Raw genomic sequence first — 26,609 nt, 5'->3', positions numbered from 1 at the left:
TTCATTTGGTTTGGTTTTGTGGTTATTTTTTTTTTTACAACTTTAAATACGGAATATAAATAAATTTTACATTTAAAAAATAAAAGGAAAGCCCCCAAAAATATAATCACCAACTTTACAAACTGAAGGAAGCAGGTTTTGGAGGAGGGGAAGGGGAAAGTGCAGTTGGCGGGAAGGGAGGTGGGAGCTCGGATCCCATCCCTAGGGGGCCTTGGGGATCTTTTCCCTTCTCTCCCCCACTCCCAGCACACGAGCTGGTTTCCTGGGAGGAGCCACCAGAGGTGGAGCTTGGAAGGATCGAAGATGGGGAAGTGTGCAAGCAGGGAGGGGTGTGAGCAAGAGGGGCTGCACCCTCCCTTAGAGACCTTCTCCCGGGTGTCCCACACCCGCCTGGAAGGGCAGTTGCTGGAGCAGAGGACTCTGGGAAATGGGGGTCATGTGGAAATGGGGGTCCCTGCCTCGACCACAGTCTCCCTCCTATCTGGCCACTCCAAGCCACAGGCTGCATCAGTGGCACAGCCAGTCCGCAAGGAGGCTTTGTGTGAATTAGGAAAAGGATCCTTTTCCTCTTTACCTACATCTGCCAGACATTGTCCTAATAAATATACAAATCAGCTTTATCTATGGTATGAACAGTGCTCCCTGCATACAATGTCCTTGTGCAGTCCACACCCTGCACAACCTTACATGGCAGTCTTGGCTGGGTTGGAATAGGATGGGCAGGTCCCCTGCTGCCTTGGCCTCTGGATCATCTGGGGCCTTAATAAAGGGTTCAAGAGCCTCTTGGTGGAGCAAACTGAAGGGCCAGGACAAGAGGAAGATGCGGGGTGGAGGTAGAGAGATGAAAGGAACCAGAGCAAGAGGTGAATCAGAGTGGAGTGTGGGAAGCAGGGGGTGGCAGGAGGCAGGGACGCCCAGGTTACCATCTACAGCCACCTCAATAGTAAACTCCATCTCTAACTCCTCTGAGAGGGCACCCAGCCACCTGGTACACTGGCCACACCCACCCAGAGGAGTCCACGTCTTCAAAGTGAAAACAAAATGAAGCCACTGTTCACAGAGGTGCCAGGGAGACGAGGTGACTGGGATTTGGGCACGGTGGGAGGGGTTTTCTCCAGTCTGTGTGCCTGTCTGTGGTCTTAGCCACGGAGTCCGAGGTAGCCTGGCCTGCCTGGAGGTGCCTCCCATCAGAGCTGGCCAGGGGTCCAGGGATCAGGCAGGCTATGCTGAGAGGTTCTCGGGGCCACGTGCAGGGTCCCTCGGCCAGTCCATAGCGCTTGGGTGCGGCCCAGGCCAGGTGCAGAGGAAGGAGCCGGTTTTCCCCAAACGGTGACCCCAACAGTCTCTCTCACACTCTTATCCCAAGTTCTTGAAGTCAAGCGAAGAAGATGGTGATGGAGTTCAGTCCTTCTTTCTCTTCTTGAGCTGCTGGGCAAGATGCTGGAGGCCGCTGGGAGGAGACCCTCTGATGGAAGGGTGGACGGATACGTGGAAGGGCGGGGGAAGCACCATAGGCCGTCCGAATCAGGCATCGAGACAGACGGACGAGGGAAACAATATTATCACTCCAAGGACCCCATGGGGGCAATACAGCAAATACTATATTAAATAACCCTGCAGGCCAAGCAGAGAAATGCGGGGGTCAGAGACAGCCTAGAGGGTCCATCCCACATTCATATGTCCCCCATGCCAGAGACAGGGAGCTGGGTCAATTAATCACCCCGGATTTCCAGCCTGCTCAGGGCTAAGGGCTTTGAGGGGCTGGGAAGTAAGATTTAGACCTCCCATTCTCTTAGGGCGTGTGGGGACACAGCTGGGCTGGGGTCTCCAAATCCCACCACCCACCTGGCCCCAGCTGATAACTAGGCAGAGAGGGCCAAGGCTCAGAGACCGGATTTTATATGGAAAAATTATTTTCCCTGACCCCATCCACAGGCCAGGGAGAAGGAAACACAGGGTTCTGGGCCTCAGTTTCCCCGCCTGGCCCTCACCTGCCCACGCTCTCCTGCTGATGCCCCTAGGCTCCGAGGGTCTCCTTCAGTGCCGTCTTGTCATGCGTGTGCTTGAATTTCCGGTGCTTGCCCTTGGGGGGCCGGCGGACTCGCACCGTCCGGATGGTCACCCGAGTTTGGGGCGTTTTGGCTGCACAAGAAAAAGAAAGACCTCATCAGCATGTGGACCACTGGGACGGTCTCTCCCCCGACCTAGGCCTACCACAGACCTCCCCTGGTCTTCTGGGCTTGGGAAAGGGACAGGAGGGGAATCTGGGACAGGGTCCAGGATCCCACCTCCATTGCCCACCAGCCCTGTACGGGCCTTGGGGACAATGACTGAACCTCTCTGAGCCTCAGCACCTCCTTCTGTGGAATGGGGACAATAAGACTGCCCGCCTCATAGGACTGGTGGGAGGAATCAATGACAACATGCTGGCAAAGCTCTCTGCACAGTGCCGGACACAGAGCCCGGGGGACTAAGTATGGATTCGAGTCATCTGTCTTTTCCCACTGACCAGTAGAGTTTACTGCCCTGCCCCTTGAATCTGGCCTGGAGCTGGATCTGGTTAACCAACAAGAGAGGCAGAAGTGGTGCCGTGCCAGTTCCAGGCAGAGGCCTTAAGAAGGCCTGGCAGCTCTCACCTTCATGCTCTGGGGTCCCTGGGCCACCACACATCAGGTCTGGCTACCCTGCTGGAGAGGCCACATGGGAGGCCATGTGGGGACTGGCTCTCCCCATAGAGCCAGAGGCCCTGGACTACAGGGAAAGGAAATGAGGCCCAGCTGTCCCAGTTGAGCCTCCAGGTGACCACAGCCCAGGCCTCCAGCTGACTGCAACCAGTACAGGGGCCCACAGAACTGCCCGGCTGAGCCTGGCCAACCCCCAGACCTGGGAGAGATAATACAACGCTCAGAGTAAGAAGCGGTCAGCACACGGCAGCTGCTACAACTCACTTTTTTCTTATGTTCCTTGGCTTGATCTACTATTGAGGTTTCCTCCCAACCTCTCGGCCCCATCCGGTCACATGATGGGAAGGCCACTGGGCTCTGGGCCAGAATCACACTCCCACCATGGAGCTGGGCCTTCGATATAGTTGTGCCTGTCACCTGCCACCTGCCCCGTGCCACTCTGAGAAGCGGTACATTGTGATGGGCCACAACTCAGGGTGCGGATCTGACCCTCCTGGGCTCAAATCTGGGCTCTCCCACATATTGTTCACTTTGGAGCACGTCACTTAAATGCCCTGTGCCTCGATGTCCACTTATTTATTTATTTAGACAGAGTCTCACTCTGTTGCCCAGGCTGGAGTGCAGTGGCACAACTTTGGCTCACTGCAACCTCCACCTCCCAGGTTCAAGCGATTCTCCTGCCTCAGCCTCCTGAGTAGCTGGGAGGAACTATAGGCATGCACTATGACACCTGGCTAATTTTTCAATTTTCAGTAGACATGGAGTTTCACCATGTTGGCCAGGCTGGTCTTGAACCCCTGACCTCAAGTGATCCACCTGCCTCGGCCTCCTAAAGTGCTGGGATTACAGAAGTGAGCCACTGCACCCTGCTGATTTCCACATCTTTAAAGTAGAGGAGACAGCAGCCCTGGCCTCCTAGCGTTAGGAGACAATACATGGAAATGGCCAGAAACCCCCAGCTAGTGTTCACCATGCACCTGGTGCTGCTCTACGCTCATTTCCTTTTACAGCAGGTGCTGTTACTGGCAGGTGCTGTTACCCACACTTAACAGATGAGGAAAATGAAGCCAAGAGACTGGGATTTGAACTCAGGGATCTGCCTCTAGAGCACACACTTCTTACCACTGAGCACAAACAACGATGCTTGTGAACCTCGGTCAAGGGGAGCTCTTACGCTTCTTTCCCTCCTGGTGTCCGAGATGGCCACCCTGGCAGGGACAGCTGAGCTCAAGGCCAGTCTCTTCCTGGGAGCCTTTTGAGCTCTCCTAGCCTGCCGGGCTCTGACACCCGACCTCCCACCTTACAGATGCCAGCTCCCATGAGGCAGCTATCCAATCTCTGCAAATGGGCAGATTTTCTAGCAGTTCAGGGACTTGAGTGGGCTTCAGGTCTCCTCAGATAGAAGACATCAGGAGGGTCACTGAAGGTCACAAGGTGTTTCTGCCCCAGAGCCTGGGCCATCAGCAGGACACTGGGCTAAGCAAAGCCTAGGCAAGCACAAGGTCACCACACTGCTCTAGTGACAGCGTGCAGATCTGAGCCCGAGGTCTCACACCGACCACAGTATGACAGAGGCCACACCACCAGTGAGCCTGGCCTGCGGATAAGTGACAGAAACACTGTCATACTCAGCCAAAATACTAGAACTAAAATGATGGGACTTTATGTCATCTACGTTTCACTGGTATAATGCACCTCCCAAGAAACTGGTTTAGAAAATCACGTGAAACAAATACATAAAGTAACTCATTCTAAACATAAAGAAGATCAGGTGTGATGGCTCAATGCTTATAATTCCAGCACATTAGGAGGCTGAGGTGGGGGGATCACCTGAACCCAGCAGTTTGATACCAGCCTGAGCAATAAATCGAGACCCTGTCTCTACAAAAATTTAAAATATTAGCCGGGCGTGATGGTACTCCAGAGGCTGAGGAGGGAGGATTGCTTGAGCCCACGAAGGAGTTCAAGGCTGCAGTGAACTATCATCATGCCATTGCACTTCAGCCTGGGTGCAAAAAGAAAGAGGTTGGGTGTGATGGCTCACTCCTATAATCCCTGCACCATGGGAGGCCAAGGCAGGTGGATCACTTGATGTCAGGAGTTCAAGACCAGCCTGGCCAACATGGTGAAACCCCATCTCTACTAAAAATACAAAAATTAGCCGGCATAGTGGCAAGTGCCCATAATTCCAGCTCCTCAGGAGGCTGAGGCAGGAGAATTGCTTGAACCCAGAGGTGGAGGTTGCAGCAAGCCAAGATCGTGCCACTGCACTCCAGCCTCAGTAACAGGGTGAGATTGTCTCAAAAGAAAATGAAAAAATGTATAATTTTCCCTTAATAGAGAAATCATCCCCTATGTTAACTCAATAATTTACAACACATCAGTTTGAAGCTGTCAAACGATCAGTCTTTCCATGGCATCTAGCAACTCAGCTCAGCTCTGGGAATACGACACAGAGGCCAAGAAACAGCCTCGTCTTCAGGGGCTTGTTAATAAAAAATGAGAATTAAGAGATTGTCCTGTCTCTAATAATAGAAAGTTACTGAAAAAGAACTATCACGTATGTGATTTTTTAAAATGCTCATCTAATCATATTAATCTTTTTTTTTTTTTTTTCCTGAGGCAGTCTTGCTCTGTCGCCCAGGCTGGAGTGTAGTGGTGCCATCTCGGCTCACTGCAGCCTCGACATCCCAGCCTCAAGCGATTCTCCCACCCCAGCCTCCTAAGTAGCTGGGACTACAGGCACGTGTCACCATGCCTGGCTGATTTTTGCATTTCTTTTTGTAGAGATGGGGTTTCACTACCACCCAATGCTGTGAATTCCACCTTGAACCCCCGACTGATCACCAGCTAGCTGTTCTATGTATGGAGCCAAAATCTCACTCCAGTGTCTTTTTCCCCGCTTGTCCTAATTCCCCCGCGCAAGGGTACGAGAAATGAGTTTGATTTCTCACCCCCAGGACAAGCTGCCCAGTATCTGAAGTCGATGCACATGGAGCTTTCTCTCACCCAGATTCCTTCCACTGTCCCATGCCCACATCTAACAAAGCAGTAGTCTGTGGTAGCAAGACTGGAAATGGAGCTGCTCTGGACGGGGTGACCAGGGCAGACTTCCAAGAGGAGGAGACTTCTGAGCTGAGACTCCAGTGAAGAGAAGGAGCTAGGCTTGTGGAGAGCTGGAAGTGTGTTTCAGCCACAGTGGTGTGTGCTAAGGCCCTGGGGCAGAAACTCATTTGGCCACTGAAAGACGCCTACCTGGTGGGGGTGGCTTAGGTGAAGGGTCCTACTTGGCAGAGACCAGAGGGCCAGCCAGGGGCTAATTCTCATGCAGGGCTCCCAAGCCAGGGAGGAATCTGGCTTGTTCTCAGCAAGATGGAAAGAAAGCCTCCAATGAATTTCACAGGGGGCAGGTCTCATCCCCTCTCCATTTTTTTTTTTTTTTTTTTTCAAGGTCTCACTCTGTCACCCAGGCTGGATTGCAGTGGTGGGATCTCAGCTCACTGCAACTTCTGCCTCCCAGGTTCAAGTAATTCACATGCCCATGGAGTTTTGATAAGTATTTAATCTCAATAATCACTAAATCCTTTTTATTTTATTTTGATTTATTTTTTTTTTTGAGATGGGATCTTGTTCTGTCACCCAGGCTAAAGTGCAGTGGTGTGATCTTGGCTCACTGCAGCCTCTGTCCTCTGGGTTTAAGCAATTTTTCTGCCTCAGCCTCCCTCGTAGCTGGGATTGCAGGGCACACCACCACACCTGGCTAATTTTTGCATTTTTAGTAGAGACAGAGTTTCACCATGTTGGCCAGGCTTCTATTCAGCTTTAGGATGACTTCTTTTTTTCCTTTTTGTCTTTTGAGACAAAAGAAGTCTTTGCTTTTGTTACCTAGACTGGAGTGTGATGGCACAATCTTGGCTCACCGCAACCTCAGCCTCCCGGGTTCAAGTGGTTCTCCTGCCTCAGCCTCTCAAGTAGCTGGGATTATGGGCATGTGCCACCACGCCTGGCTAATTTTGTATTTTTAGTAGAGACAGGGTTTCTCCATGTTGGTCAGGCTGGTCTCGAACTCCTAACCTCAGGTGATCCGCTTGCCTGGGCCTCCCAAAGTGCTGGGATTACAGGCATGAACTACTGTACCTGGCCGACTTCTTTTTTTTTCTAACATGATTTCCTCTGTGAATCCACAGGGGAAAAATAGGAAATTAAAATGCACAGCTGCAGAAAAAAAAAAAAAGAACATTTTGAGCCTCTTTTACCACCTGTAAAATTATGGCAACATTCAAAATACCTAGACTTATCAATTTAAACTTTTAATGTACTGTTATTTGAAATGAAATGATTCATTATATGAGCTGGTATGGAAAGAAAATTAATTGTGGTTCTTTCCTACTCCTGAACACACTCCACTAAAGTAAACTTCATGTGTACTACACGGCCACATATGATACCAGCTATTTTAGTGCCAATAGCAAAGAAAGAAAGAATTTTATCATAGAGATTGTTATTGTTAATGTATTATATATATGTCCTTGAGGGTGAGGACTCTGTTTTTCATGTTTGAGTAGCTAGAACATAGAAGAATTCAATAAATATTTGTTGAATTAAGGCAGATGGAATTTAGGAAGCATAGAAATGGGGTGACCCCTTTTTTGTTGAGCTAATGTCTCTGTCACCCAGGCTGGAGTGCAGTGGCATGATCTTGGCTTGCTGCAGCCTCAACTTCCCCAGGCTCAACCCATCCTCCCACCTCAGTCCCCCAAGTAGCTGGGGCTATAGGTGTGAGCCACCACTCCTGGCTAATTTTTGTGTGTGTGTTTTTTTTTTTTTTTAATAGAGACGGAGTTTCACCATGTTGCCCAGGCTGGTCTTGAACTCCTGGGCTCAAATGATCCACTCACCTCGGCCTCCCAAAGTGCTGGGATTACAAGCATAAACCACCATACCTGGCCTGACCCTGTTTTGAAGTATGGTGTTTAGGATAAAAAGAAGGGAATGAAAATAGAAAGCTAAGGATCCCATACATGTATTGCATGTTTACTGTACCTCTCTAATTTGTGCTAAGTACTTTGTGTACATGACACAGATGAACTCATATTTAATTTCATGAAGGAAGAAACATCATGCTTGTAAACATCATTTTTGTAAACATCCTTTAGAAACAAGGAAACTGAAGCTTAGTGAAAATGTGCCATGTTTGGTCACATGACTGGAAAAACCATAACTGTCACCGAGGTCAGAAAATCAGATTCACTTCAGATTTAGTGCCAGTCACCATCAAAAGGTACTGTGTCTTATAGCCTCCCCTCCCCTCCCCTCCCCTCCCCTCCACTCCCCTCCCCTCTTCGATGGAGTTTTGCTCTCATTGCCCAGGCTGGAGTGCAATGGCAGGATCTCAGCTCACAGCAACCTCTGCCTCCCGGGTTCAAGCAATTCTCCTGCCTCCTGAGTAGCTGCGATTTCAGGTGTGTACCACCATGCCCGGCTAATTTTGTATTTTTAGTAGAGATGGGGGTTTCTCCATGTTGTTCAGGTTGGTCTTGAACTCCTGACCTCAGGTGATCCACCCGCCTCTGCCTCCCAAAGTGCTGGGATTACAGGTGTGAGCCTCTGTGCCCGGCAAATGTACTTTCTTAATGCTTGAGTGTAGGCAAACCCTACTGGCAGGGTCCCTCCCCAACCCCTAGCCTGTGTCTAGCCAGTGCCTTCTGGATGCTAAGCCTCTGAATATTAATGTAGTGACAGAAAGCATCAAAGTGTGAGTTTTCCTTGAAAGTCATATTTAGTTTGGGGAAAGGAATAATTTGATGACATTTCTGATTTTATTTACTGTTGGAGTTTTTCTTTTTTGTTTTGGCAACATCTCGTAATAGGTCTCTGCATTCAAACACAAATCCCTAAAGAGTTACTTGGAAATGGAATGATGCCTTATTTTAGGAGAGAGAATGGTGAAAGCTTTCTTGTGCTGGTGTCTAGCGTTAGTATCAATCAAGTATATATATATATATATATATATNTTTTTGAGACGGAGTCTCGCTCTGTCCCCCAGGCTGGAGTGCAATGGCATGATCTCGGCTCATTGCAACCTCCACCTCCCAGGTTCAAGTGATTTTTCTGCCTCAGCCTCCCTAGTAGCTGGGATTACAGGCACCCGTCACTACACCCAGCTAATTTTTGTATTTTTAGTAGAGACAGGGTTTCACCATGTTGGTAAGGCTGGTCTCGAACTCCTGACCTCAGGTGATCCACCCGCCTTGGCCTCTCAAAGTGCTGGGATTACAGGTGTGAGCCACTTTGTCCGGCCCCATCTCCATTTTTAAGACTGGCTCCTGCCCCCAGGGAAAGGGAAAGGGAGCTTCTGCAGGGGAAAGGAGCTGAGGACTAAGCCTGGAAAGGTGGTTACCCTGGAGAGGTGGTTACCTCGCTGCTCCTGGGAACTCCCCGGGCTTCGGGTCACAGCCCGTGCAGCCGCCATTGTCTCACACTTGCATGCCAGGTGGTCCTCCAGTGTCACCGTGGCCTTCTTAAAGATGGGCTTCTTCCGTACAATCTCAATCTTTCTCACCTGGAGGACAGAGCCACAAAATGCCTCTGTGAGGCCACACAGCCAGGAGTCCAGGGAGCCTGAGTGGCCTGCTCTTCCCATCCCGGTGTCCCCTGCATGGATCTTTCCTCGAAAGCCTGGAGAGCAGGCTGTGGGGCAAATGCTTTGGCCCAAACAATAGCAGGACCTTGCCCTCTGCCCTCCTCATAGCTTTTCCATCAAAACAAGCCCTCCCGACCTGGGGCCCCCCTCGGTGCCCCCAGAGACGGAGAGCCAGAAAGGCATTTCCGGGTTGAGCTAGGGCCTGTGGTATCCTCATTCCCGGAGCGCCAGCCAAGGTCAGGGCTGCGGCAGAGGCGGGAGATGGTTGTCTGGAAGGAAGTGGGGGGAGACTTCATCTCGGAGGGAGGTGGGGACAGGGAGGTCAGAGGTCAGTTGTCCATCCACAGAGCTGGCAGCTTTGAGAACAGGCGATACCACAAGAGTGGGCGGTGGGGTGGAGTGACATTTGTAGTCCCGGGCACAGGGCCCAAGCCAGGGAGGGAAGGTGGGCAGGAAGAGGGGCCACGGGCTGGTGGCAGGAGAAGGGGGTGTGGTCGAGCAGGCAGAGCATCAAGCAGGGGCTGGGACTGAGCTAGAGGAGTGCCCACTGCCCAGCTTCTGGGCGAGGCTGGCCTGGCACGTGCAGGAACCTTTCCACAAGAAGCAGAAACAGCTCTGGCTTCTCTGACCCTGCCCCATCCAGGCTGAGATCAGTGTGCTCCCTGTGACAGCCTCTACTCTGAATTTTCCCTGAGTCCAGTGTATGTATCCCCCATCCCTCCGAAGAGAGGCAGAGTCAGCATTCCACTGTGGTCAGGGGACCTGCCCCAGCTCCATGGTGTCGGTCACCTGGTGGGCCTCTCTGCACCCTCCTTGTTAAAGACACAGCTTGTTGACACGAGCGGGTGTGAAATATGCAGGGGCACCCACCTGAGCCTTTCTCAAGACAGCCCTGAATCGAGAGAGTTTTGGGGAAACCTGAGCAGCTGCCCAGAACATTCTGAGTGTCAGACAAATGTCTGCAAATACGTCTCTTCACAGGCTTTTGGCTACAGTGGCCTCGGCCACCTCAGAGGACTCATGGTGGCCTTAGTCCACCTGCCCAGAAAAAGCTTCCCAAGAGTGGGTGTCTCTGGACAGAGCCCAGGAACAAATCAGGAATGTCCTTCGACACACCACTCCGCCCAGTCAAGGAAGCCTGGCCAGGTACCAGCCCCAGAAGGGCGGCCCTCACCCATCACCCGGGCCAGCCTCGGGGGGCTGCGGGGCCTGCGTACCTGGACTGGCCGCAGCTGCACCTGGGTGGGCCGGCATTGCACGTTGCGGTTGTTGCAACAGCCCGAGCAGCGCTGCACCTCCACACAGGGCGGCCACACCAGGAAGTTGGCGTTGGTGCGGTCGATGAGGCGCCGGGAGATCTCGAATACCTCGGTGCGCGTCTTGCACTCGGCGATCATGGCTGGCTCGGCAACGCTCAGGGAACCTGGGAGAAGAGGGAACCTGAGTCAGGAGCGTGCAGCTGCCCAGAGTCCTCCCCTGCCTGGCAGGGGAACTCAGCGGGTGCCCCCGGGACTGCTCTTTCTCACATCTTCAACCCCAGGGTTCCGGTTTCAATCTGTGGCTGTTATCAGCCATAGGACTTGGGCAGGTAGCTGAGCTGTGCTTAGCCTCCATTTCCACATCTGCAAAATGGGACAATGACATCTACACCCAAGAACCACTGTAGGTTTCAAGAGAGAAAATTCAGAGCGTGGGGCATGTTGTCAATGCTTGGTAAATGTCTGTTTCCCTCTGCTGGCACGTAACTATTTTATTATTCTTTTTTTTTTAATGGAGTCTTGCTCTGTCACCCAGGCTGGAGTGCAGTGGCACCATCTCAGCTCACCGCAACGTCTACCTCCTGGGTACAAGTGATTCTCCTGCCTCAGCCTCCCGAGTAGCTGGGATTACAGGCACGCCCCACCATGCCCAGCTAATTTTTGTATGTTTAATAGAGACGGGGTTTCACTGTGTTGGCCAAGCTGGTCTCAAACTCCTGACCTTGTGATCCACCCACCTCGGCCTCCCAAAGTGCTGGGATTACAAGTATGAGCCACCATGCCCGGCCTGATTATTCTTTATGATCTCACACATGTATGGGCTTGCTCAACCTGTGATCGTTATGCAGGTACCGTATTAGCTGGAAACCACGCCTGCACTGCTGTCTTATGGTGCTGTGGATTCTTGCACCACTGCTGCTTTCAAAGCCTCAGTTTCCTCCTCTATGAAGTGGGATAACAGTGCCTCCCTCCCCTGTGGATCTGAGGTGTGAAGTGAGGTGAGCCTAGCCTACAGCAGGCACTGAGGCTACCGCTGCCACCCACGCACAGAGGACGGGAGGCTCTGAGAGCTAAGTATCCCACCCACATGCACAGATTGGGGGTGGAACTTGGCCGCCTGATTCATCCATAGGTTCCTCCAGCCACTAACTGCTGTGTTTTGGGGACTCCAGGTCAAAGAGGAGGAGGGATTTGAGGGGGCACTTGCCTCACCTGGGAGGGTTTCTCTGGGACCTAGTGATCTACTGTCTCCTTTGGTCTCTGCAAGGGACCAGGAGGCAGTTCCGGGCTTTGCTCTAGGTCTACCAGCCCAGGCCACAGTCCTTAGCCGCAGAAGAGACCCGCCGCCTGCCAGGGACCATGCTGGGTTCAAGCGAGGGGAGCGGGTTGGGATCCCAGCCCTACTGCTTTCTAGCGGCGTGACCTCACCTACTTCTTTCCCCTCTCTGGGCCCCAGTTTCCACTTCTGCGAAATGGGGTTAATAATATCTACCTCCAGGGTGGAAATAAGGAATAAATGAGCTTCGAAGCACTATATTTAGAAAACAGATAGTGTGGGGGCGAGGGGGCGTGATGACTCAACACAGGCATTTAGGGATGCTTTTGCTTTCTCAGAGCGGTCAGTCCTGAACGTGGGGGGAAAGGGAGTTGTAAGGGGACCCTCGGAACCCTCTGACGAGCTGCCACCCCCCCCATTCTCTTTCCCTGACCCCCGTCCTAATTTAAAGGACCCTTGTTGGGAGCCTCAGTCTTACCCAGGCTCCTTCTCCCACGAGCCAAGCTCTCCAGCTCGCCTCCAGAATGGGAGCGGGTCATGTTCAGGTCCAGCTCAGCCCCATCTTCCTCTGCAGGAGAAGGCACAGTCAGACACAAGGCAGACCCACCGTGGGCAGGGGCTCCCTCCGCCAGGGTCTCTGGGCAGGCAGGAGGCTCGCCTCCCCCCACTCCAGAGAGCAGTCCTTCCTTCCACCCCCATAGACGCATGGGTCCTGGCCCCGAGCAGGGACCCTCGAAGCAGCCCCAGGACAGCCACAGGCCCAGGGGGTGGTGGACCCTTACGGCATCCCTGGCTCTTTAGCCACATTTTTTGGCCAGAACCCATGTCAGTGGAGTTAAAAATAACCCTTCCCCTTTGCTACTGTAAGAGAACCCTCCTCGGCCTCCAGGGCGGGGCTAGGACCTGGGGCACTGAAGGCCGGTTTCCAGTGCCCCTCCACCCAGCGTTCCCATAGGAAGTGCTGAATGGAGAAATTCCCAGAAGCCCCAGGGGGACCAGCATGCCCTGAAACACAGCCCCTCTGGAGCCCTGGACAATGGCCATGCTGGGCGGGAGCAAGGGAGGGAGGGAGGGGGAGGGATGAGGATGGGAGCTGAAGGCAGAGAAGATGGGTGGGAGCTGGGCCTTCTGGGGGTGGAGAGCCCCCGCCACAAGCCCTTTGAGGGCCTGGTCTCTCTAGCTCCCGGCCCCTCACCCTGTTTCTGTGTCTGTCTCCCTCCCCTTCTCTATCCTGTTGCCCCATGTCTGCCTCCAGCCGTCTATTGATTCCTCTGGTCACAAATGTGAGCTCCCTTCTCTAGCCTGGGCACCATCTCAGTGCCAGCAGCACTCCTTGGAGACATGGGTCCTTTCTAGAGCCCATGGCCAGAGGTTGGCTGCTGGGAAGTGAGGGCTGAGGGAGGGCTGCCTCTGAGCTAGACGTTGAAGCCTGGACAGACCCTTCTGTCTCTCTCATGGGTGAAGAGCCACAAATGAATGAAGGGGCATTGGGAACATGATCCTGCCACGTCCACACAGCACCCCGTGGCTCCAACTCTGGCCCCGACCCACTGGCCCCATCCAAGACAAAGGCTTCTGCCGCCTGTCCGTCCAGGCACTGCGTGCGGGGAGTCTGATGACTGGTCTGCTTCCGTCCAGCCTGACAGACCCTACGTCAGCGAGCCTATCTGTCCCTCTGGCTCCCTTCCTTTCTCCCGGCCATCTCTGGAATGTCCCTGGTGGGGAGGAGATGGGGAAAAGATGCGCTTTGTGGAAACGTTAAGTTGATTAGGAAAAAATAGCCACATGGTTGCCTTGAAACAGGCCTGCTATTGAGAGCCTCATCTCCAAGATCCCGACCCCCACCAGGGGTGTGGAGGGGCCGTCGGAGGGTGGGGGCGTAAAGGCTTGGAAAGAAATGGTAGAAAGGCTAAATTTGGAAGTTGCCCCATTGTGTGTGGTCAGGGGCAGCCAGTCGGGCATAGGGTGGGGGTTGTGGGAGACGTCGGGTGGGGGCCCTGGTGAACAATAGGTGGGCCCAGCTGGGGCCCCCTCCTGCCTGCCTCACCGGCCCCCAGCACAGGCGGGATTGAAAGGGCCCGGGAATGCTTTTGAGAGGGAGCCAGGGGCCCAACGGGGAGAGGAAACAAAGGCAGGAAATGCTGTTCCCCCGTAGATAGCGTCTGGGCAAGGATTACAAAGTGACAAAGAGACAGAACCCCAGAGGGAAGGGGACCTGGGGGTGCAGGGGGGCCGCTGACCAGGGCTCCAGGGAACGGGCCAGAGGTTAGAATAGAATGGAATTTGCTCTGAAGACAGTGTTTATAAATACATTGTCAATCCAGCCCGCCAGCCCCGCCACGTGTGTGCCACCGAGCACGTGCCCATTCGCTGAGTGAGCTCTGGGGCACGGGCAGGGCTGCCTGCTGGTCGGGACCAGGTGTCCCCAGGAGGCCTCACAGACCGGGCCCCTAGCCAGAAGGGCGGGGAGATGGCTCCTCCAGTGCCACCCTCCCTGGCCAGGCCCACACCTGGAGCCATACCCAGCAGATGCCCTGGACACCTTCTCCCCGCCCGTCTACCCTCCTCCCGGCACCCGACGCTCGGCACCAAGCCGGGGCCACACGTGGGTGCTTCTCCTGCCACACCCAAAGCTCCAGGTACCAGCCCATCTGCTGACTTGGCCCTGCCCTGGATGGGTGTGGCCAGGCTCTCTCTGGGCTGCCACGGGCCTCTAGTTCCCCAAACGTCGAGGAGGAGGGATGCCTCCTGTCCTGCCCCTCCCAGCTCCCTTAAAGTCTCCTTGGAGAGTGGGTCAAGGATTCCATTTACCTCCGGAGTCTCCCTGCAGCAGGCGCTGGAGGTCATCAAAGGAGCGGATCGAGTGGCCACTCAGCATCTCATAGAGCTCCTCAGGAATGGGGTCCCCCTGCCGGGCAGACACCAAAGGCTGAGTGAGCTGGGAGTCGGGGCTTTCCGGCGTGGCCATCTCCCCCACCACACACTGTCTGCTGCAGAAAGCTCTGAGGTCACGGAGTTGATGGACAGGCAGGATCCAGGACTGAGGACCAGGCACACAAAGGCCTGGGGGCCTGGACTTGCTGAAGCCTCTGAGACCCAGCTCAGATCCTGCACTTTCAACCCCCAGCAGGAACCCCAGCTTGCTTTGAGTCGGACTTGTCTACATCTGTCTCCCCCACCGAACTACACCTTCCGGGAAGGCACCAAAATCTGATCTCTCTCTGAGTCTCACTCCACACCTGACGGCGAAGACAGCCAGCGTTTCCAAAGGCCAATCTCACCCCCATTTTACAGAAGGGAAAACAAAGGTTTAAAGAGAGGCTCAATTATTGGCAGACGCTGCATTCAAACCCACACCTTTGTGATGACAGAGCCTGTACTCCCAGGCTCCTGGGTATAAGAGGTGCTTAATAAATGCGCGCAGAGTGCGATGGCCTCAGGAGGCCTCAGGTCCTAGCGGTAACTGTGAGGTCTCTCACTTGAAGGAGGCGAAAAGGGAATCCTCAGATACAGCCGGGAAACCTGAAAGCGTACCCGTGCCCTGCGCCCAACCAAACCCTATTTTTAGAGCCCCTTTGGCCGTTTGCCAAACACACTCGAAACTTGATAAGCACTTTAACAGGCCTCATTCGGAGCCGGGCTTCCTCCAGGGAAACCACAGGTCCCACAATGACACGAGAGCAGCCCCGTAGGAAGGTCACAGCCACGTCCCCCTCCATCCCACAAGATCTAAGGGGCTGGTGACAGAGATCCCAGGAAAGAGGTGAGGGCAGTTAGGAGACTGAGAAGCACAATCCAGACCACCAGCCATGGAGAAGCAAAGAAAATTTCTAAGATGTCGCTGCATGCTAGAAGGCTCAGACCGAACTTACATGCGTACAAACACACACACGTGACTTACACGTGTACAAGCACACATGTGTGACTTACACATGTACAAACACATGTGACTTACATGCATGCAAACACCCGTGACTTAATGCATGCAAACAATACGCATGTGACACACATGCAAGCAACACACACGACACACATGCAAGCAACACTTGTGACTTACACACCTGCAAACACACACATGACTTACACATGTGCAAACAACACACATGTGACTTACACATCTGCAAACAATACATATATGACTTACGCACATGCATGCAAACACACACATGACTTACGTGCAAGCAACATACGTGTGACTTACACACTTGCAAACACACATCCATGCAGGCACAAGCACTCAGGCTGCATGGTTTGGACAGAAAGCACTGGAGAGAGCGTCGATAGGCTTGGCATACTACTGTAGAACCTCGGGTTAAATCACTCTGCCTCAGTTTCCCTGGATTAAGAAGGGAGGACTTCTGGCCCTTCTTGGTCCACTCCACACTCCCCAAGCCGAACGTCAGAGGGGCTCAGCGGGGCTGCGGCAGGCCACCTTCACAAAAGGGTCTGCTGCCTTCTCACTGCCTGATGGCGGAGGAGGAGCGAGGGACGAAGGAGAAGAGCACGTCTCGGCCCTGCAGCCAGCCTCAAGGGGCTCTCTCCAAAAGCTCTGTTTCCGCCAGCTTACCATGAAGTCTAGGAACACCTCCAGGGGTTCAGCCATGACCAACTCTGGCCACCCACATGGACCCAGGAGCTAGGAGACTCAGGGTGGGAGGTGGGGTGACCACTTTTAAATCTACATCATTCCCTGAAACCCCTGAGTCTCCAAGTCTTTGTTTGAACATGGAGCTTACAACCCTGCCCAATGTCTAAGAGCTGCTGAGCGACTCGAGGGAAAACAGGTCTCGGGGCTTGGCTGAGAACTAGGGTCTTTCCTTCAGTATCCGGGTAGCCAGGAGCTGCACGTGCGAGACGGAGGAGGGTATGGGCCCTGCTGCCCCTCACTTTTGTCCCTATCTCCCCCGGCCTGCCTCCTCCCGCCCTCAAGCAAGTTCAAGTTCATTCCTTCCACCTTAGAAGAGAGGCCACGCCTTTGGTGTTCTCCAAATGTTGACAAAGTACCCAACCCACAGAACAGAGGGCTTGGTCTCCAGTGCACACCAGCAAAAGCTGCTTCCCCTGAGAGTTCTGTCAAACCCAGAACTGGCAGACCAGAGGGCCAGATCCCACGCCTTCAGACCAACTGACATGTGACCTCAGCTGGTCACTGCCCCGATGGTCCTGCCTCTCATCTGTGAATCAAGGGCCTTGAAGAACATTCAATTCAATTCTAATTCTGCCAGAAGGTGTTAGAAGGAGCAGAGAAAATGCCAAAGCCGGGTGCCCAGCCAGGCCTCCCTGGATCACTGGCAGGAGGAGAACAAGAAGTGTTTGTGGAGTATAAGATTCAATGAACCCCCCAGGGGAGGGGCGCAAAGGCCTAGCAGCAAATGGCACGTAGTGCTTGCGCCAAGATCTCCTGCCCACTGGAGAGCTGGCCACAGCTGCCAGCCACGGCAGAGGAGGCAGACCCCCAGAACAGGCTGAGTGGACACCCCGGACCCAGGCCCCTAACACAAAGATGACATTTTTACAGAAACAAACTCAGACCCTACAAGGCTGAGTGCGACAGAGCCCAGGATAGGGTCTGAGGATGTGGAAGAGGCACACAGTCGATATTCAATAAATACTGGTCCAATGCATGAAGGAGTCTATCCTTCTCCAGGTTCTGTTCAGGATGATTCGTCTACCTCCTCCACCAGGAGGGCCACCTGGGATATTCTTCCTCAATCTCTATGCAAATGAGCTGCTAGAGTCCCTTTAATCTGAGCAGGGAAGCCATCCCTGCAGAGGCTTCTGGTAATTTGGCCACTAGATGCCCAGAACTCACCACAAGCCCCTGGATTTGATAATAATACTACAACTAACATTTCTTAAGTGCCAGCTACAAGCCACACACCGAGAAAAACGCCGCATAAACTACCAATCCTAAGAGGCTGGCAGTATTTGTATCCCCATCCTCCAGAGGAGAACACTGAGGCTTAGAAAAAAATTATACAAGCAGCTACAGGTCCAGACAGTCAGGAAGTGGCACAGCTGGGTCATTCCCAGGCTCCAGAACGCCCACCCCTTCCAGCCCACCATGGGGCACCTCAGCCTCCCTCTCCGGAGATCCAAGGCCACTGGCCCTCAGCATCACACAAGGTTCGTGTTGTCTCTTCACCCTGAAGCATGTCTCACATCAAAGGTTCTCAACCGGGGCCAACTGGGCCCCCAAGGAACAGTGACAACATTGGTGGCCACAATGTGGGGCATGCCCTGCATCTAAGTGGGTGGAGGCCGGGATGCCACTCACCACCCTGCGGGGCATGGGACAGGCGTCCCAAACGTCAGTAGTGCAGAGGCTGAGAAATCCTATAGCAGAGAAAAGAGCAAGGGCTCCAAATGCCGGCACAACATGGATTCTTGGAATCTTGTCACCATCTAAAACCTCTCCTTCTTCATCTTTTAAATGGGGCTAATAATACCTCACCCAGGGTTACTGGGAGGCATAACTGTACAGAGCAGAGCCACCAGCAGATAATGGGTGTTTAGTAAGTTGTCACTGTCATCATCATTCTTTCCGGATGGCTCCTTTGTGGGCAGCAGCGAGTGGCACACGTGCTCAGGGCCAGCAGCGCAGGACATTTTTGAGGATGACAAGGAGTGGGTGGAGAGCTGCCCGCCCATGGAAGGGTGCGTGACTTTGTATTATCCCTTGTGCTGGGCTCCAGGAAATGGTACCCTACCTCCACACTGGCAGAGCCTAGGGCCTCGTGGGCTGGCAGGGCCCTTCCGGGGCTGGGGGTGGGTGAGGGTGGGGGGGACACTCAGCCTGTGCTCAGCTCCAGGATGCAATCCTCTGTGGATGACGAGCATGAGCACCTGTTGGGAGTTGGAGGCTCCTCTTGGTATGGGAAGGTGAGCCACCAGGAGCCTGGTTTTCCTGAGCACAGGTTCCCCAGGCCTCCAGGTGGGCAGCTCCCTTCAAAGATGGGAAAGGAGGCCTGGCACCCTGAAGAAGCTGCCCCAGATCTCAGGCCTGGGGTTTCTGGCAGGGCGAGGGCGTGGCAAGGCAGCAGCTGGGGCAAAGCCAGCCATGGGAGCCAAGGCAAACAGCCTCCTTTGACCCCGCCCCAGCACCAGCTGCAGCAGGTAGGAAGGGCACGAGCAAGCGTGAGGCCAGGTGAGTGATCTGCTCCCGACCAGGCTGGCAGATCAAAGGGGCTGGAACCCCACCCTCCTTCTGGGCCCAGCACACACACACAGATACACACTCCCCAGCCCGCCTGCCTTTCCCACCGAGGGAGACACAGGCCCAAGCAACCAGGGGCGTTGTCTGGCAGAGGAAGAAGCTGATGAGGCCTCCCAGAGCCTGCCTGCTTCACAGTCGCAGGCCTTATTTAGATCAGATGCCAAAGCCAACCAACTCCTTCAAAGAAGCCCTCTCGGGGGAAACCACATAAGCCATTAGAACCAGTGTTTCCAAACTGCATTGCCCTTCCTTCTCGCTCCTGGGACCCTCCTGCTCAGCCTCCATTCCTTCACTTGGGCCCAGCACCCTGGCCTCCCCACCTCTTGCAGGAGCAGAGGGAAATTAAAGCAGGAAGAGAGGAGCTAGTCCAGCCATTTATAATACTGGCAGCCACAGCAATAACTACCTATCCCCATCCCAGCTCGAGGCCAGGGGATTCTACTGTTCTTTGGAAACTCTGAGCTAATCCAGTCTTCTCTCTTTTTTTTTTTAGGTGGCAGAAACTTAGCCCCAGCTAAAGATACACAGAACATTTGCAGTCTGATTTTCTTTCTGTTTCTTCTCCTCTGTCCTGTCTAATCCTGGCAGCCCAAGTCCCAAGACAGAGAAGAGAAAGACATGCTTCTCTCTCAAGATGGGAGACCTTGAAAGACTGATGCCCACCAGAGGGCCGAGAACGGGGGCGCTGCCCTTGGAGCAGAGGAGTCACTTGGGCCTTGGAGCACCTAGGGGGCCTGGGCCTGCCCTCCCCCACAACCCAGCACTCACTGTTCTTTGCACAAATAGTTACTGATTCCCCACAGTGCTCTGGGCACTGTTCTAACAGTGGGGACCAGGAGGAAAGCTCTCCAGTGAGGTTGACACTCCAGTGGGGAAAGCAGGTAATAAACAATGAAATAAAGCAGAACATGGGAAGAGTTGCCACAGAAGAGGCTCCTCAATGCTGGGAGGGGAAGACAAGATTGGAGAGGTACTTATGAGGCCCATGGTAAACATCTCAGCATTCCTGCTCAGTCAGCCTCTCTCTCTGTCACACACACACACACTCTTCCTGGCTCTTGCACCAGATCCTCCAAATTCTGTTTGACCTGCTCTTGCACACCTCCAGGGCTCTGGATTCCAGCAGTTTGTCTCCTGCCCCCTAGGGCCATTAGCAAACCCGGAGGAAGCTGGGTGGCGAAGCGCTGTGGAGCCCTTCACTCTTTTCCAGAGAAGGGTGCTGAGGCCAGACCTGTTGTGACAGCAGGACTCGCCCTCCTGGAAACCAGCTCAGCGGGTGGTGATGGCACCTCACAGGCCTCAGCAGACCCTCCGCGCAGCCCTGCCTCGGGGCTGCCTGCCCTCCACTGAAAGCTTAGTCCAAGCATGACCAGGAGGTGGCCAGCTCCATGGCCTCCTCCACCAGAAGGCCTGCCTCGACTCTCCCAGCACTGGCCATCACAGCTCCTTCCCAGACTGGCCCCCAAATGCTGTGATCCCCATGCAGGTCTCCTCCCCCAGGGCTAGCCTGAGGCTTACTCAGGCTTAGCAGCAAAGTGCTTCATAAACCGCAAAGCACTACATACACTGTGCCTGTGGCCATGTGTTCAAGAACGCTGCGACTAAAGTGAGGAGAAAGGCAGTTTCTGTGCGGCAGCCTCCACCCCAGATACACGAGCCTGCAGAGCTGTGGGAAAGGAGGAGGAGGTGCTGGACAGAGCTGGAAATGGTAAGGGGAGGCTGGGGAAACATCCAGCTGTCAGCAGCAGCCTCCCAGGGGCACGCTGAGATCAGCCAAGAGAATGAAGCAGACAGGGGTGGGAGCCTCCTCCGCAGCTGCACACTCCAGGTCCCTCCAGCCTTGCACTTTCAAATAAAGGCTTACGCGAGGGGGGAATCTGTCTGGACACCTCAGTGCCCCTCAGAGTCACATCACCACCAATTTCCGCCACGAGGAGGTGGTTAAAAAAAAAGCAGTCGAATATGGGTAAGGTTTGAGGGGCTGACCTGACAAGGCAAAAAAAAAAAGTGGGTGCTGTGGAGCTGGGGCTTGATGGGAGGTTCTTCCTCCCTCACAGGACGCTAGGAAGGAAATGGGGCTGCTACAGAGGTGGTGAGGTGCTGGGGCCCACGGGGGGGGGGCCCACCTGTTGCGCGGGGGCGAGCACCAGGCGCTGGGTGCACGGGGGTCCGTGCGTGCCTGTGTACGTGTGTGGGTGTGCGCGCACGTGTGTTTAGACAGCGCGTGCAGGGACCCTGCGTGCGTTTGTGTGCGGTGCGCGCGCGTGTGTCCCGCGTGTGCACGGGCGTGGCGGCGGCGGGCGCGCGACCCGGCCGCGGTAGTGCGTGCCCGTCGCTCTGCGCGCCCGCCCGCCGGAGCGCAGCATCGCCTCCGGCCAGGAGTGTGCATGCGTGGGGTGAGTGAGCGAGTCGGGGGCCCGGGCGGGGTGGGCTGCGGAGAGCAGCCGCGGGGCGCCGCCGTTCCCAGGACGCCCTGGCACCGGGCCCAGCCCCCAGGTCCCACGGCGAGGCGAGGCGGCAGCTGGGGCCGGCCGGCCACCCCCTCCCCAACAGCTGGCCGCGGCCCGGGGTGCTGCGGGAAAGGCGGGGAGGGGGCGTCGGGAGGGGCCTGCAGGCGGCCAGGCCGAGACCCGTGTCCTCCCTCCCGGGTGCCGGCCGCTGGGGACCGCCGCGGAAGGGCGGGGCCCCCGGGCGGGCGGCCTGCGGCCCTCTAGGAGCCCCGAGAACAAAAGGAGACGGCGACTGCTCCTCCGTGGTCAAAACAACCTGCGCTGGCGGCGGCCCAAGGCCAGGCCGCGGACTCCGAGCCCTCTGCTTTAACCCCTTCGCCGCCGCTGCCTCCTTCCTGCGCCTGGCAGGAGGCTGCAGGGGCCGACCCCCCTGGAGCTGGCGAGGTGCGGGCGAGGTGGGGACTCCTGGCCGCGACTGGATGGGGGTGGGACGGGACCCAGGCACGCCGCGCTCCCGGCTGCCCTCTCCTCCCCTCCACCGCGCGCGTCCTCCCGCCCCGCCCCCTTTCCCACCTGGATTCCGGGTAGACTTGCCAACTCACCGCTACGTGAGGCTGGGAGTGGTGGGGACGGCTCCGACCCCAGCGCTCCCGTAGATGTTTTTACACCCCATCTCCTGTGCCGCTAGGCTTTTGCAGGCGGCGCGCTCCGCACCCTGCATGCGGGGGAGAGAGGTGCTTCCTCTCGCAGGGCGCGGGCACAGGTACGGCGAGGCCTCAGGCACACAGCGCCCCCGGGGCTGGATTCCTTCAGAGCCCCCAGTTCTTCCGCTATCTGAGTGCCCGAAACCTACCTGCGCCTCTGTCCCTCCGTCTCTCCCGCTCTATCTCTCTCTCCTTGTTACCCACCCCCCAGCCCCCGCGCCCGAGACACAAGCTGCTACCAGACAGTGCTTTGGGGCCGGGCATGCTCTGCGCTTGCCGGAGGGCGCCCACCCGGACCCCCACCGGGAGCCAGGGTGGGACCCGAACCCCGCCAGAGATCGGCGTGGATGGCACTGGTGCGAAAGCTTGCACCTCCTGGGCAAGCCGGTGGCAGGACAGAGCCTAAGCCGAGGCTGGCGCCGAAGTGGGTTCGGGAGGACGCGCTGCCTTCTGTACCCGGGGCGCCACCCCACCCCCTCTTCCCCGGCCGGGAACGGGCTTGTTCTCGGGTTCCCGAGGGGTGGGGGGCAGGGCCACACACACCCTCCCCCGACGCGGAACGGCTTAGGGAGCCAGGTTCGACCGCCGGTTGGAAAGAAAGCCACTGCTGTTGCCTTCCCTTAGAGCCTGTCACCCGCGGACCTCGCTCCCAGCCCGAGGAGGTCACCCAGCGCCTGGCGTCAGGCTTGCGGGCTGCAAGGGTCCAAAGTTCACTGCAGGGAGAGGAGGGGGCGGTCAGAAGGTGGGGGCGAAGGTAATGAAAGAAGAACTAGCCCCAGCCGCTGTGGCAACTCACCTCGGCGCTGACCAGACGCAGGTAGCAGCAGAGAGACAGGAAGAGCGCCCAGCAGCGATTCATGCCGACTCCGGGTCCGGCCCCGCGGGGCCCCGGACGCGTAAACCGAGCGCGCCGCCCCCGCGGCCAGGGTGGGGGGCTGGGGAGGGGGGTGGGCTCGGCTCGGGTCCGCGGCGATCAGGCGCTCAGGCCGCTGCAGCCGCGGCTTACCCGCATGGCCCCCGGGCGCCGCTGCCCCCGGCCCCGGCTCCGTTGCTGGGGGGCAGGGGAGGACCTGGGCACAGGACCTGGGTCCGAGGCCGCTACCTGGGCGGATCCCGAGCCCGAGTGAGCATCCACGGCCGGGGGGCTGCGTCGCGAACCAGCCGAGGCGTCTAGCCGTGTGGGGGCGCCCAGGGGACTCCAACCTCCAAGAGGAAAAGGAACACGGCAATCGATGGTTCGTCTTCACTCGCCGGCTAAAGGCGTTTTCCTCTGCCCGCCGGCTTAGCTTTTTTGCAACATTTTCTGGAAAGGCCCCAAAAATCGGAAAGCGCAGGGCTGGGCACCTCAAGGCCCAAGTCTCACCCAAAAAACTTTTTCCAAAGTTGGCTTTGCAACGGCGGCTCGAGCACCCGGGCAGGGAGAGGTGCAAACTCCCGCCCGGGCCGGGTGGGGGGGCGGGAGCGTGTGCGCCCTGGCGCGGGGCCCGGGCGGCGGGCACGGCTGCTCCGCGCGCGCGGCGTGCCCGCTCTGCGCTCAGCCGGGCTCGGCCGACAGGTGGACGCGGCGCGAGTCCGTCGGTCCGTCTGCCCGCCTGCTCGCTTGCGGCTCTGGGCGTCCTCTGCGGGCTGCGAGCTGCGGCTGCTCCGGTTTTCTCTTTGCAACGAGGCTGGAGGGTGGGCTTTTTTTCCTCTTTTTGCGCGTGTATGTATGTGTGTGCGCGCAAAATATCTCTATCTCGGGAATGAAAAATGGGCGCTGGCGGCCAGAGGGGAGCCCTAGGGAGGCAGCGGGGGAGGCTGCGGGCGCGCGGGGAGGCAGGCGGGCCGCTCCCGGCTGCAGGAGGAGAAGTTGCCACCCTTTCAGCTGTTCCGGCCTTTATAAAGAGGAGAGTGAGAGAGGTGGGTGGAGACAGCCTTTCCTCTTCTGGCCCGGAGTCAGCGCCAGGAGGGGGGGCGGGAGCTGGGGGAGGGCTTGGGGCCAGGGCGGGGCGCTTAGGGGGTCTCTGAAAGCCGAGCAGCCCCTCCGTCCATGAATCTGGCCCCAGGAAAAGAAGAACTAGGGGCGACCCACCGTCCCGCCCCTCAGCACTGTGACCATGGATAGGTTAGGAGCCCACGTGGTCCAGGGGGGATGTCTCCAGAGCCAAGGCCAGGAGTCCAAGCTCCCCTCCAGGACCAGACATTTCCACCCTGGCACAGGCGTGGCAGGGAGGCACTCAGGCTGGGAGCCTGAATTCAGGTCCTGCCCCGGCACTTGGGTGACCTTGGGCTAGTCACTTTCCTCTGTGTCCCTCCATCTAGCCTCAACGTGAGGATGGAACTATTTTGAGGACTAAACGCCAGCAAGGGCAAAAGGCACCACAAGGTGAACCCACAAAACCAGGCAGCCAGCGCCCTTCAGCTGCAAGCTGGGTCCGAGTCTCCTCCTCCTCGCCGGTTGCCTGGCACAACAGGCCCTGCCAGCATTGGCTGAATTTGAATGTGTTGAACTGCAAAGTCACACAATCCCCCACAGCCTTGCCGCATCTTCCCAGGGCTACCAACACGATCCTCCTGCCAGTCACCCTGCTGTTTACTATCTCCCTCAGCCCCCGGGTTCGAGGCCCAGAGCCCACCCACCCACAACCAGCCTTCACACAGCTAACGCCTTCCGCCCCCAGTCAGGGAGCTGCTATGTCCCTGCCTTCAGCAGTCACACTGTCTCAGTCACAGTCACACGTACTCACGTTGGGCCCAGCACCCCCCTCGGGACATGCAGGCTCCCGCATCGCCCAGCCTCCGGGCTTTCCGGCCCCCTTATCTCCTCTGCTTGCACAGTCTCTGTTTGTCATCTGTCCTTCCTTTTGGGGTGCCAGCCTGCTTCTCATACAGGAGCACACTGAGAGAGTCACACCTGCAGTCTCTTCCTAAACTGTCTTCTTGGACCTGGACAGGGTGGAACAGAGGAGGGAGGATACCTCAGGTGGTCTTTACGGACCACTACAGGCACCTGCCCACTGCTGACTACTACTCAGCAGCATGGCACAGTGGCAGAGAGGCAGCCTGAGGACATGTCACCTTGGTTCAAATCCTGGAGTGGCCACTTGCTGGACAAGTGTCTCTGGGAAGGTTTTTTAACCTCTCAGTACCTCAGTGTCCTCCTTTATAAACTGGAGATGAATCTATAAGCTCGAGCTGGGTGTGGTGACACGCACCTGTAGTCCTAGCTACTCAGGAGGCTGAGGATGGAGGATCGCTTTGAGCCCAGGAGTTTGAGGCTGCAGTGAGCCGTGATTGTGCCACTGCACTCCAGCCTAGGCAACAGAGCAAGACCCTATCTCTAAAAAAATTAATAAATCTAGAATTGGGAGGAGCAAGGGATATCAGAGAGGCATGGCAAAATTTTAGGGGTGATGGAAATGTTTGCCATTTTTGATGGTGGTGATGGGATTGTGGGTGTATACATACATCAGAACAAAATGTGTGCAGTTTAGTGTACCTCAGGACAGATGTAGAGAATTTTCACCCACGTCGTAGAGTGGTCTGGAGGCGCCCATGAGGTCCTCCGTGTGGAGGTGCTCAGCAGAACACCTTAGCAGGAAGTTAGTGTGTGGCTTCTTCCATGCGGCCTTGGAGTTGACTGGTGGCCCCACACTTCTCCAGGCAGGCCCTGGGGAGACCGGAGAGAACCAACCTAATTCAGGCCCCTATATTTGAAGAGCCCCGTTGAGAAGGACAACCAGATGTATAAACAGATAACTTAGGAGACAAGGTGACAAGGGAGGTGGGGCAAGGGGAGGAGGAGATTATCCCTAAACACTGTATTTGAAATCTAACGTCTAACAACTCAGAGGTAAAAACCCTGTTCCACCGGACAGCTGGGTCATCTTGACCTTGAACTTCTGTGTCCTTCTCTATAAATAGAATGGTAACAGCTACCATAAGCAGTGAGCTGACTAATGTGGTAGGTAGTGTTTTTCTTACTTTACCTGTAGCCTCTCCATACTCCTGTGAGATATGTTATTCCTATCTTACAGATTGGGAAACGGAAGCACAGAGAGGCCAAGAAACTTGTTCAAGGTCACACAGCCCATAAGTGGTAGGGCCAGGACTTGAATCTGAGCAGACCAGCTACAGAACCCACATGCTGAAGCCACCATGCTGTGCTATTTTCCAGTGGTTGATGCTGATGACAACGATGACACTTTTGACACTGGGCTTGCTTCGGTGCACACTACATGCATTCATGTATGGGAACATGCTCTGCCAGCTAAAAAGTAAATGCTGGACCTGTGTGAACTCTGACTTAGGTACAAGTTGGGGGAGAGGGAAGGCTACTAGGAGCAGCAACATGGAAAACCTACTGTGTGCAGCCCTTGTGTGAAGCACTGAGAAATG

The 26,609-nt window shown here is 55.8% G+C and overlaps 1 protein-coding gene across 3 annotated transcripts; it reads right to left on the bottom strand.

The window, feature by feature from the left end:
- Window positions 1–24,149, bottom strand: PDGFB (platelet derived growth factor subunit B). 3 transcript variants are annotated; one of them, XM_017544583.2, is made up of 7 exons: window positions 23,029–24,149; window positions 14,674–14,770; window positions 12,341–12,430; window positions 10,545–10,750; window positions 9,102–9,246; window positions 1,992–2,142; window positions 1–1,614 (listed from the first exon to the last, which is right to left on the bottom strand). In XM_017544583.2, the coding sequence occupies exons 1-6, from the start codon at window positions 23,089–23,091 to the stop codon at window positions 2,018–2,020; spliced, it is 726 nt and encodes a 241-aa protein (XP_017400072.1). In that variant the 5' UTR covers window positions 23,092–24,149; the 3' UTR covers window positions 1–1,614; window positions 1,992–2,017. The 3 variants fall into 3 exon arrangements, with proteins under 3 accessions (XP_017400072.1, XP_037600305.1, XP_037600306.1); XM_037744377.1 differs by having other exon boundaries at window positions 1–1,465; window positions 23,029–24,115; XM_037744378.1 differs by having other exon boundaries at window positions 22,131–24,112.
- Window positions 24,150–26,609: the final 2,460 nt, after the last annotated feature.

The sequence above is a fragment of the Cebus imitator genome, unplaced genomic scaffold (genome assembly GCF_001604975.1).
Source record: "Cebus imitator isolate Cc_AM_T3 unplaced genomic scaffold, Cebus_imitator-1.0 Scaffold170, whole genome shotgun sequence".
Lineage (NCBI taxonomy): Eukaryota > Metazoa > Chordata > Mammalia > Primates > Cebidae > Cebus > Cebus imitator.
The sequence above is the reverse complement of the archived record's forward strand: the minus strand, read 5'-3'. Positions and strand labels throughout refer to the sequence as shown.